Source organism: Schistocerca cancellata, chromosome 6, assembly GCF_023864275.1.
Source record: "Schistocerca cancellata isolate TAMUIC-IGC-003103 chromosome 6, iqSchCanc2.1, whole genome shotgun sequence".
Taxonomy (NCBI): Eukaryota; Metazoa; Arthropoda; class Insecta; order Orthoptera; family Acrididae; genus Schistocerca; species Schistocerca cancellata.
In genome coordinates, this window is record NC_064631.1 from 152652413 (window position 1) to 152665363 (window position 12951).

At 42.2% G+C, this 12951-nt stretch overlaps 1 protein-coding gene across 1 annotated transcript in view; it reads left to right on the top strand.

Annotated features, from left to right (window-relative positions):
• LOC126191417 (dedicator of cytokinesis protein 9) overlaps nt 1–12951 on the top strand; it is a 374795-nt gene that overhangs the window by 312683 nt on the left and 49161 nt on the right. The window contains exon 32 of the mRNA XM_049932289.1: nt 8617–8763. Within this exon, the coding sequence (XP_049788246.1) occupies nt 8617–8763 (147 nt within the window). The remainder of the gene's footprint in view (nt 1–8616; nt 8764–12951) is intronic.

The window sequence follows — 12951 nt, forward strand, 5'->3', positions numbered from 1 at the left end:
AACTGTGCATATTTTTGTGTGTCTGTGCATATTTCTGCATGCCTTTAACTATTTTTTTAGGCATCTTTATGTGTCTTATCACTTACTCACTCAGCTCCTCTCGCAACCATCAGCAGCTATTTTGTGTATTTCTGAATCATTCCCATTTCCTTTACCTTGATTATCTATTATCATGTCTGAAATGAGGTTCATCCTACCCATGATACTTCGCATCCATGCTAAAGTGGTGTTCTGTCACCCACGCAACCTCCACAACATCCTAGTCCATCCCTATGCCACTTCCAATCCCAACCCCTTGCCACAAGGACCATATCCCTGTGGAAGAGCCAGGTGTAAAACCTGCCCAGTCCACCCACCCAGCACTGCCTATTCCAGCCCGGTCACAGGTTTATCCTACACTATCAGGGGATGGGCCACCTGTGAAAGCAGCCATTTCATTTACCACCTCTGCTATAATCATTGTACAGTTTTTTATATTGGTATGACTACTAACCAGCTGTCCACCATGATCAACAGCCACCATCAAACTGTGGTCAAGAGCAAAATCACTCTGTGGCACAACATGCAGCTGAATATTAACACCCTTGGTTTCAATGGCAGCTTCACCATCCAAGCCAACTGGTTCCTTCCCTCCACCACCAGCTTTTCTGAACTGTGCAGATGGGAGTTATTCTTGCAACACATTCTCAGCTCCTGCAATTATCCCTGCCTCAAATGATGATAACGTACTGTCCCCACACCCTCCACCAAACAGTTTTCACTCCCTCTGTCCATCATCTCACCATTCTCGTCTCCCACCCTGTTTATTTGCAGACCTCTGCCAATGTATCTGCCTGTCTTTCCCCACTCCTTTTCATGCGTCTCAGTGTTTATGACTGCATATCTCTTTTGAAGTACATGTCATACAACTATACAATTTGTAGGTACATTCAGCAGCATATGTGGATACTGTTTGAAAAATTTATTGCAAATAGGCTGAGGTAAGAACTGTGTTGATGGGGTAGGTAGAGGCGAAAGAGGTGGGCAGCAGGAAGATGAATTTGGTATGTGTAACCATCATCACAGAGGAAGGCAAGGAATTGGGGTTGGGGGTTGATTGGGGGTTGGGCAGGGAATGTGGTGGCAAGTCACAGGCTAGGCATTTGATACATGGGTACTGGAGCTGGTGAGGTGCAGCTCTCTATGAAATTGATGTGGAAGCATTTATGGGCAGGGGGTGACTGGGCAGAGGAAGGGGGAACTATTGGATAGAGTGTGAGCAGTGAGTTAATTGAGATTGAGTCTAGGAGGATTGTGGGAGTGATGGACATTTCTCAAGCCTAACTCCCATCTACATAGTTCATAAAATCCTGTGCTTAGGTGGGAGGGGGTGGGGTGGGGGGTAGGATTCATATGCTACATATAGTGTGAAGCAGCCATTGGACTCTAGTATGTTGCACCACTGGGTGATCAGCTTTGTTTAGTGGTGACCATTCATTCTAGTGGACAGGTTGTTGATCATCACAGTGACATAAAAAGCTGATCAGTGGTTGTAGCAGAGTTGGTATGTGACGCGGCTGCTTTCACTGGTGACCCTGCCTCTAATGGGGTAGAATAATCCTGTGATAGGATTGTAGTAGGAAGTGCCAACCCCTTGACCTCTGTGTCAAGGGGTTGGAAGTGGGTTTACGGTTGGAGGTGGGAGTGGCATAGGGGTGGACCAGGATGTTGTGTAGGTTGCTTGGGTGACAAAATACCCCTTTTGGATGAGTGGGAAAGATCTTAGGTAGGATGTTTCTGATTTTGGGACATGACTACATAATCAGACCTGAGTGAAGGATATGGTTCAGTTACTCCAGTACAAGGTGATATTGGGTGACAAGAGAGCTGATTCTTGGGGATGGTGGAACATTAGAAGTGTGTGAGCCTATGGCAAGAGAAATCTGCTTGAAGACTAGGTTTGGAGTCTAGTGTCTGAGAAGGCTTCTGAATGAGACGCAGGATGAAGTCAACTGTAATGTAACTCCAATGATCGTCGACAGCAGGGGGTGAATGATTGACTTCAAAACCACTCCCTATGTTCTAAAATATTTATTACACAATATCAGAATCTCCTGCACAAAACTTGAATACAGAATTAATTGAAAATTTATGTGAAATAGTATATTCATCAAATCGCTGTATCATAGTCCTTGTAGCAGCCAATGGCAGAGGCAGAAGGCCAAGAATCAATTTCCAATTCCTAAATGAATCACACGTTTCCATATCATCATAAGCATCTGGCATAGTTGCTATCTTAAGGAATTTGGACATTTGCATATATTTCCTAGGACGAGCGTAAATTACATATTTCTTAACTACATTTCTCTTAGCATAACACTTGGGTAACATTTCATGTGTGCTCAGTGAATTACCACTAGGTGAACCATGCCATGGACCGAAATAAATTAGCATTGGCCGAGAATACCTGGTCAGATTATTGTCCTTCAAAAACAAATAATCATCAACTCCCGGTGCTGTATCAGACAACTTAGCATTCGTGTAAACACTATCACCCTGTGTCTTTTTATGTTCTGAACTTCATGATGTAATGCATTGGACTGCTGCTTCTGACACTTTAATTTTGTTAGTATTCTTGGCCTTCTGCTGTTTACAAAATACAGCACACTGGGCAAGGAAGTTCTCATCACTTCCAGTATGCTGTCCAGGGATGAACAGGTCACATAAGAATGAGGTTTTTTGGTGTGGAACGAGAGACAAATATCAAAATGCAGGTACTGTTGGTGGTTGGTGGATTTTATGCGGATGAAATGCGGATGGAGCCTTCGCGGAGGTGGAAGTCCAAAGTCCAGGAAAGCGGCACATTGGTTTGAGGAGAACCAGGTAAAGCAGATGGAAGAAAATGGGTTGAGGTTTTGGAGGAATGAACATAGGATGTCCTGACTCTTTAGTACAGTTCATGAAGGTATTGTCAGTGAACCTGAACCAGATGAGGTTTAGGTTCTGAGAGGTTATGCATGTTTCCTCTAGATGGCCCATAAAAAAATATGTATAGGAGGGAGCTATGTGGGTGTGTCCATGCCTGTGCCACGGATTTATGTACATGCTTTCCTCTCAAAGGAAAAGTAATTGTGTGTGAGGATGTATGAGAGCATGCTGAAAAGTTATGCCTCCAAATTTTTTATGTGAAAACTCTCAAAGCTTTTTAAATAAACAAGCTCTACTAACATTCTACAGCTTTATCCCTTCTTTTGATATATTTATTTCTCAACATAGTCACACTGGAGATGAACACATTTCTCCGAATGAGAGATCGGTTTGTCGATACTGTTACTGTAGAATGTTAGTCTGTGTTGATAGAGCCACAGACTCACCTCTGCTTGCAGCACTTCATAACTATCAAAGTGATGTCCTCAAATCTGTTACTTAAGTCTCGGAAACAGATGAAAATTCGATGGGGCCAAGTTGGAATTTTATGGAAGATGCTTGATGACAGTGAACCGTACGTGTGAGGTGTTGCAGTGCTTGTGCGTGGTCTGGCATTGTCGTGCTGAATGAGAGGTTGCTCCATATGTGGAGGAACTCCTTGAATTCTTGCTTTCAGTTGTCTGAGGGCCTCACAATATCTTGTAGAGTTTATGGTGGTGCATTAGGCATGAATTCCAAATGCACCACACCTTGAACATCTAAAAATGCTGCAAGCACGAATTTTCCTGCGGATGTCATGGTCTTGGAAATCTTTTTGGTATCGGTGATCCTTTTTGGTGGAACTCCATTGATGCTCTCTTGATTCTGGGTTCAAAATGGGGAACCCAGCTTTCACCACCAGTTGCAGTATTATTAAGGAACCCATTGCCCTCACTCTCAAAAAGCAAAAGAAATTTTTGACAGATGTCAAATCCCCTCTGTTTCATGTCAGGAGTGAGCATTCGAGGCACCCACTGTGCACACAATTTTCTGCACTGCAGTTCTGCAGTGATAACTGCACGTGCTCTTGTGATATGCCACACTGACCTGGGGGCTGTGTATGTGTTATTTTGACAATTTTCTCTGATGAGTTCATTAGCCTGATACCAATGAGTCTTGTTAGTTTCCGTATGCAGATTTCCACTTCAATCTCTGTCACCCTAATTGAGGTTAGTACCGCCATTTCCTTCATTACAAGCATGAAGAACCCAGTGTTACATATTACCAATGTTGGTACAATCATCACTGCACACAGCTTTCATCCTTCTATGGATTTTGATTGTACACAGGTTCTCTGTGGTTAGAAAGACAATTACAGCATCATGTTTCTCACGCACCAACATAGTTATGATACACACTGCCATGCCGCATGCTACAGTTCATAGCCATCTGGTGGCATAGGATTGCATCAACAGAGTGGGAAAGTTGACCAAGTAATATGCATGGCACATGAACCTCAACCAATATTTAGAAGAGAAAGAGAAATTTGGAGGCATATCTTTCCAGAACACCCTTATAGTTGAGGAGGTGTATGAGGAACGAGGTGGTGGGTTTGGAGTTGGAAGTATGTTGCTTACAAGTTACTGATTACTGTAACACAATCTTGCATGCCACATTGAACATACACAAAACCCTGTGCACAGAAAGAACCATAGGAAGTGCACAAACCTCTGAATAAGAATGCAAGATACAATGAACAAGACTGTTGAACATGTGCTCCATAACCATTGACACCTGATACACAAGAATAGAAAAAGCACATAACATCAGTTTCACAAGAACTTCCAAAAGTGTGTTGCAGTTTGTGTGAATATACTGAACTAAACCACTGAACAACACAAGAAAATGATCCCGACGAAACAAACACCCCGTGTCTGCATAGGGGAATATCAGCTGGCCACTGCATGTGACGGAGAAAGCCTGTCATAGGGAGAGTTTGCAGGGAAATTTCGATGAAGGAGCAACCCAAGGTCCGGAAGAATGCTTGGCGGGGTTGGCGTTGCCAGCGAGGATGATGAGATCCACAGTGGGGTCGGCAGTAATGTTCAGAGTGGCTGCTGGTGCAGCCTAGGTGGTGCCATCGGGGACAACCAGACCAGTCACAGTAGTCATTGTCGAGAAGCCTGGCCTTGACAGGGCTGCTGTTGATCACAGTGACAAGCGAGCTGGCATCACTGTCGACAGTGGTATCAGTGATGGCCACCGCAGGGCCAGCAACAACTGGACTGATGAGAAGGCTGATAGTGTTGTCGACAGGGCTGACAAAGACAGGGGGGCTTACCATGACAGGGTCAGTGACAACTGGACTGACGAAAAGGCTGGCACCATCATCAAAAGGGCAGGCAACAGCAGAAGTGCCAGCGTGGCATCAAAAGGGTTCAGACAAGAGGGTCGGCATCTTATGGCATCGTGTGCGAGGGCTGGGTGAATAGCAGAGAGACTTCCGTGAGAGAACTGTGGGAACAAGAAACAGAGTGCCACATGTCATGACAACATTGCAAACAACCTGACCAGAGGTGGTCCACACACAACTCTTGGACACTCAATCTGGACAGTAATCATGATCATGCTCACTTAAACACTGTGAGGAAGACGGTCCTTCACTAATCAAGAAACTGGTACATGCTTGGCATTACTGGAGGCATCTGTCACTACAAAAATGCGCATCTGACTGTTTCACTAATAAGTCATAGTCCGTGTCCTCTGCACAAGAGTTTGGCAAAAACTAACAAAATAAAAAAAGCACCCGCACATGCAATGAAACGAGAACTTCACTGCGTATGTTGTGTGCTGTATGCCATGAAATGCGTCTCCGATTGTTGATGGTATATGCAGTGAAATTGAATCGGAACGTCACGAAGTATGAAAAATTCTCCAAAAAAAAACACTGAAAACAATGCAGAGCAGCAGCATCAGTTAAAAAAATTCACATTTCAGCAACACATGAGCAGACCACCTGAACTGTGCAGAGAAGAGAATTACTACAAGAAACAAGTTTCACAGACTTGCAGCTACTGACAAACTTGGACATTATTTGCAAAATGAATGCCTATAAAACTGGAGACAACCAAATTGACACTCGACTACAGAACCGAAGGAAAGAACAGTCCTCACGTGGTACTTGTTTGCACAGATCGTGACTAGCACCATTGAATATTGACTATCACAACACAATAAGCGTCAATATAAAAACAAAAATCCATAATTTTGAAAACAAAATCCCTCTCCAGTGAAATAAACTAATACACAGTTAGAAACACTAAAACACAGGGGAAGCCAATTCTCCTCATAGCCAGCTGAAGTATCCACTAGCCAATCAGTGAACCATTATAGTGATTGATATGCACACGAAAAAACAACTGTTTGCTTATTAACCAAGAACTAAACTCAGTACAGCATCTGAGGACGAATGTCCACTTGGCTTAATTACAACTGAAATGTCGATCCTTGATGATGCCTAACAGTTTCTCATTATGACGAATTGCATGACTGTAACAGTGGTGTAGGGGGGTGGGTGAGTTGCCATAGAGAAGTAATGACATAGTTCCACAAGGCTAGAAGCTCAGAGACAGTTGACTGATGAGTGGACAGGTGCCATAATTACATGGACCCATGAGACTATGAGCCCGTGGGCAGTCAAAATGCTAGATCTGTAAAGCAGTGCTCTTGGGTGCGGAAAATGGAAGTCCAATGCCATGTGGTCTCGCAACAAGGGCGAAAAGGCTCTATCTGGCAGGCAATATCATCAGCAGGCATAGGGTCCATAGTGGAAAGTTGAGGCGGCTGATGGTCGGCTTGGAGCCCAGAGGATAGCTGGCTGTCAAGGGGCTGAACTGTGCGGAAGAATACAGGTGCGGTGTCAGACGAACATGTGAATGCGAATAGGTGTATTGCGGTAAATGACTCGGCAACTCTTCTGTTGACAAACAACCTCCAAGGTGCGACAGGGGCTGCATCTGGCCCGCGGAGCATATATGTAAGTGTGGTGATGAATATGCAGGGTTGCAGCCTTGCATACACCACAAACCCAACTTGCCAGTTTCCTGGATGTTGACCTCCACTTCTTTGGTGATACCTTCTCCACCTCTGTCCATATTAAACCCCCGAAACACCAGCAGTACCTGCATTTTGATACCTGTCACCCCTTCCACACCAGACAGTCACTTCCATACAACCTGACCACTCATGGGCTGTGTATTTGGATATACAAGAATTATTTTGCCCAGTATGTTGAAGGTCTCCCAAGTGCCTTCACATTCAAGCACTAGCCCCCAAACCTCGTTCTCAAACAGTTTTCCAGTGCCATATGATCACACATCACTAATCCTCCAACCACCTAATATAAGCCCAGATTGGAGTAACTGAATCTCATTCTTTGCCAAGGAATGGAGAACATTCTACCCAAGTTCATTCCACCCCTCCAAAGTGGTATTACATTGCCCACCTAACCTACACAACATCCTCATCCGTCCCTACACCACTCACACTTCCAACCCCCTTGCTAAACACGTCATATTATTGCAAAAGACCCAACTGCAAGACCTGCCCAATTCACCACTCAGCACTTCCTTTTTGTACCACATAGATGTAAGTTACCTTTGTAACATATCTTTCACACCGTAATCCTCCTGTGCTCAATCCCCACTAACCCACTGTCCACACATCCTCTACTGAATGATACTCCCTTCCTCTGTCATGTCACCCCACCCCCTCACCCCAATCCACACTACCTCCTCACTTCACTGGCTTCAGTACTCATGTATGACGTGCCCAGTCCATGCATCTGCCACCCTTCCCTCCCACATTCCTAGCTATCACACCTACTGCTGCCCTTTGAGTCACCAGCTGCCCAACTCCTACCCTTCTTCATGTCTATTTCTCCCTCTGTCAACCCTGCCCAACACAATCCCCTGGCCACCATAGTCCACTTCCTGAACTCTTAACTCCAGCATTGTGTGTTTATTTGAGACAGTGTAGCAAGACTTACCTTTGTGTGTGTGTGTGTGTGTGTGTGTGTGTGTGTGCGTGCGTGCGTGCTTGTGCGCACTGCAGCTTGTTGGAGAACTGCTTCCAAACACTAGCAAACTTTCATTCTCATTTGTGTGTTGCCTATTGGCGATTAACATTTCTGCTGCTCGTTGCATGATCTCCTGTAACTCCTAAATTATTTACTAATCATAGTGTCTCGGTTTTGCTGATTTTGACACCTGTCCATGTAAGTATTTTATCCAGCAATCTTGTTTAACTTGTACTACCACTTCACTCTCATCCCATACCATTATATCATCAGTGAAGACTAACTGATTTTAGACAGATACAAAACACAGTCTCATACAATTAGTCATACTCTTGCTATGGTCTTTTCAGGTACTTACTTGTATTTCTTCACAGAAAATTAGGTCTTTGTTTATTGAGTGATTAAATGTGGATATGTGTTTACTTTTGTGTATTATTGTCACAGTTTTCTGTATCATATACTGTTACTTTCTTATCAACCATTATCAGTATGTAGAGATTACAATTTTGAGGTGACACTTTAAATTTTGTTAAAATTATATTTAATTCATTGTTTTCAGTTTACGTGACTACAGAAATATTAAGTAATATTAATTAAATATAAGTATTAAATACAGTCAGTATTTACATACTGCTTTTTTTTCCAATTTTAAGGCATATTTTGAAGAAGAGCATGGAAATGAGTATATATATAAGGAGCCAAAACTGACGTCTCTTTCTGAAATATCTGAAAGGCTTAAAAAGTTGTACAGTGACAAATTTGGCCATGAAGTTGTCAAAATTATAATGGATTCTGCTCCGGTAAGTGTTGATCTTGAAGACAAATGAAAAAATAATCTTAAAATATGAAAAAGTATTGATGTATAAAAATGTGGTTATGTTACAAATTTTATAACTTGCAAAACAAGAAAAATTACCTTGAATGTAATTAAAAAAACTGAGACTGTGTGCTGCTTTAGAGCAGGACCCCAGAATAACACCTTAAAGGAGACCAGTGGAATACATCTACATCTAAATTCTGTGAGTCACTTTACAGTGTGTGGTGGAGGATACTTTTTGTACCATTGTCACTTTCCTCTTTTCCTGTTTGGGTCACTAATGTGTTGGTTGAGTCAGTAGTGGGTCACAGGGAGATTAATTGTTGGTAAGCCTCCATGTGAGTTCAGGTCTCTCTAACTTTACATTCACATTTTTTTCATGAGACATACCTGTGCATAGGAAGAAGAAGTATATTGGTTGACTTTTCTAGAAATGTACACTCATGGAATTTTAACAGTAAACTACACCCTGATACAGGACACCTCTCTTGCAGCATCTGCCACTGGAGTCACCTGAGATCCTCCATTACACTTTCACACTTGCTAAATGGACCTGTAATGAAATGCGCAACCCTTCTTTAGATATTCTTTATCGTATCCATTGATCGTATGTGATACAAGATATCAGACTACTGAGCAATATTCAAGTATTGGTTGAACAAGGATTTCGGAAGCTACCACCTTTCTGGGTGGATTGCACTTCCTGATGATTTTTCCAATGAACTTCAGTCTGTCATCTGCCATACCTGCAGATGATTTTATGTGTTTGTTTCACTTTAAATCACCCTGTACGCATACTCCTAGATATTTTATAGATGTTCAGTTTCAAATCAATACACTCAGTTTCTCTTAGATATTTAATGGATGTGACTAATTCCTGTGATAGTTCTGCAGTGATGTAATCATACAGTAGGAACAAAACTTTAATCCCCTGCAGGTATTCAGTACCTTTTTCAAGCACTTGGATTTCTCTATATGTAATAGTATAATTCGCAAAAAGCCTCATGTAGTTTCCAACGTTGTCCACTTGGTCATTTATATACAGGGTGATCAAAAATCAGTATAAATTTGAAAACTTAATAAACCACAGAATAATGTAGATAGAGAGGTAAAAATTGACACACATGCTTGGAGTGACATGGGGTTTTATTAGAACAAAAAAAAAAAAAAAAGTTCACAAAATGTCTGACAGATGGCGCGTGAAAGATCTCTTGCGCGTGTCATGTGGTGGTGATTGTGTGCTCAGCTGCCACTTTCGTCATGCTTGGCCTCCCAGGTTCCCAGACCTAAGTCCGTGCGATTATTGGCTTTGGGGTTACCTGAAGTCGCAAGTGTATAGTGATCGACCGACATCTCTAGGGATGCTGAAAGACAACATCCGACGCCAATGCCTCACCATAACTCCGGACATGCTTTACAGTGCTGTTCACAACATTATTCCCCGACTACTGCTGTTGTTGACGAATGATGGTGGACATATTGAGCATTTCCTGTAAAGAACATCATCTTTGCTTTGTCTTACTTTGTTATGCTAATTATTGCTATTCTGATCAGATGAAGTGCCATCTGTCGGACTTTTTTGAACTTCTGTATTTTTGTGGTTCTAATAAAACCCCATGTCATTCCAAACATGTGTGTCAATTTGTACCTCTCTATCTACATTATTCCGTGATTTATTCAGCTCTCAAATTTATACTGACTTTTTGATCACCTGGTATATTATGGAAATTAATGGTCCTATAAGACCTAAAGTTATTTCCATGTCTGAAAATTTCTTACTATTGAGAAGTATATGCTGTGTTTTATTTGCGAGAAAGTCTTCAGCCCAGTCACACAGCTGTTCTGATTTTCCATAACAATCTTACTTTGTTCATTAGGTGGCATGGCTTCTGGAAGTCAAGTAACATGACATCAACATGGGCGTTGGTATGTACTGCTTTGTGGGTTTCTGTGACAAATGGAATGAATTGAGTTTCACATGAACATTGTTTTCAGAATCTGTGTTGATCACTGAAGAAGAGATTTTCGGTCTCTGTAAATTTCATAATATACTATCATAAAAAGCATTCCAAAATTCTACAGCACACCGCCAGAGATACAAACCTATAGTTTTGTGCTTTTGTGCATCTGATAGGTGACCCTTCTTGAAAATGAGAATGATCAGCACATTTTTCATCACTAAGAATGCATCAGTGTTGCTAGAGAACAAGCAAGTTTCTTTACATACTATATGTTGAATTGTACTGGTATTGTATCAGGTCCAATGGCATTTCTTGTGTTGAGAAATTTTAGTTGCTTTTCTATTCCGTGGTCACTCATTTTGATATTTATCATTTTGATGTTGTGCAATGACCTAAATCAGGAAGCACAGGGAGAACATAGTGAAAATGAACAAGCTGTTAACCAGTTATAAAATTGACTGCGGAAAGAGTACAAAGGGAAGAGATTGAGAAGATTGGTTTATCTTGATGGGCAAAATTAAGTATAAATATAGGAGCATTCAAATGATGGTGTGTAGATAATGAGGTCATATAAGAAGGATGGGCAGGGAGGATAATGAAATATTTGTACAAAATAACTTCGACCAGAAACAGCAGATGTCAGAGTGAAAAATCCATGGCCAACAATTGTGAAATTGTTGCTGAAATATGTTAATTACGCATTACTGAATATGTGAACCACATGCAATTTTGTATATATGGGGCATTCAAAAAGAAATGAGCCGGAGGCATAATTACAGAAACCACTACCTGTATGTAAGAAGTATTGGCCTTGGCTGTTGAGACACTTGTCCCAATGTGACACAAGGCGGTGAATGGCTGTCTCATAAAATTCCTGGGGCTGCGATGCTAACCAGTTCAGCAGATAAAGCTGGATGTCATCATCCAAGGTGGATCATTTGTGTCTCAGAGCTTTTTTAAGGGGACCAAAAATGGTGTAATCACAGGGAGAGAGGTCCGGACTGTGTAGAGGGTGGCTGAGAACCTCCTATTTGAATTTCTGCAAGAGTGCTGCGACTGTGTTAGCTGTATGACGCTTTGCATTGTCGTGGAGCAAGGGTAAGATTGCCTCGTAGTTTTGATTTGATTGCTTGGTGAAGGGTGGTCAAGGTTTGCGAATAACACTGTTGTCCCGTGCTGCAGGGAGTGAATCAGAAGGGGACCATCTTTTGGTCCCCTTAAGAAGGCACCAAAGGGCAATTGTTTCACCTCATATGATGACGTCCAGCTGTATGTGCCGAACTGATTAACATCGCAGCCCCAGGAATTTTATGGGACAGCCATTCACTGCCTTGTGTCACAGTGGGATAAGTATCTCAACAGCTAGGGTTAATACTTCTAACATGCATGTAGTGGTTTCTATAATTATACCTCTGGATCGTTTCTTTTTGAATGCCCCTTATTAACCATTCCAGCCAAGGTATGGCTCATCGTTCACCACTTCTGTTAACAGAGCAGGGGTACTCATTCTTCAGTCATTGATTAACCACATGCATTCCATCATTATGTATGGAGCTCCAAGTACAGATCCTTTAGTATCATCCCACAGTGTCTAAACAAGTAATTACAGTATTATGAAAAGGATAGATTGCTACTTACCATACATCAGAGATTCTGAGTTGCAGATAGGTGCAACAAAAAGACTACTAAACAAGTAAGCTTTCAGCCAGAAGGCCTTCTTCTTATTAGACCACACACACACACACACACACACACACACCCACACACCCACACTGGCTGCCAAGGTAAGACTGTGAGCCAACTGCGCATGATGGGAGGAGCAACCTGGCTGATGGGAGTAAGGAGTAGGGAGGGGGAGAGGCAGAGCAGGGCACTGGTGGGGGAAGGTAAAGTGCTGTTTGTGGGAGCATACAGGGGTGAGGTGGAAAGAGGGTGGTTGCTTGCAGTCTGGCCTCAGCAGTGAGAGACAGTGATCTTGTGTGTGAACTGCATTTGCATGAATGTGTGTATATGTTGTCTAATTCAGATGAAGGCTTCTGGCTGAAAGCTTACTTGTTTAGCAGTCTTTTTGTTGTGTATGTCTGTGACTCTACATTTCAGCTGTATGATGTGTAACAATCTAGCCTTTTCATGATATTGTCATTATTCCATCCTTTATTTTCCATTGTTTAAACAAGTAATTAATTGGTTCAGAAATAGTGTCACTTTGT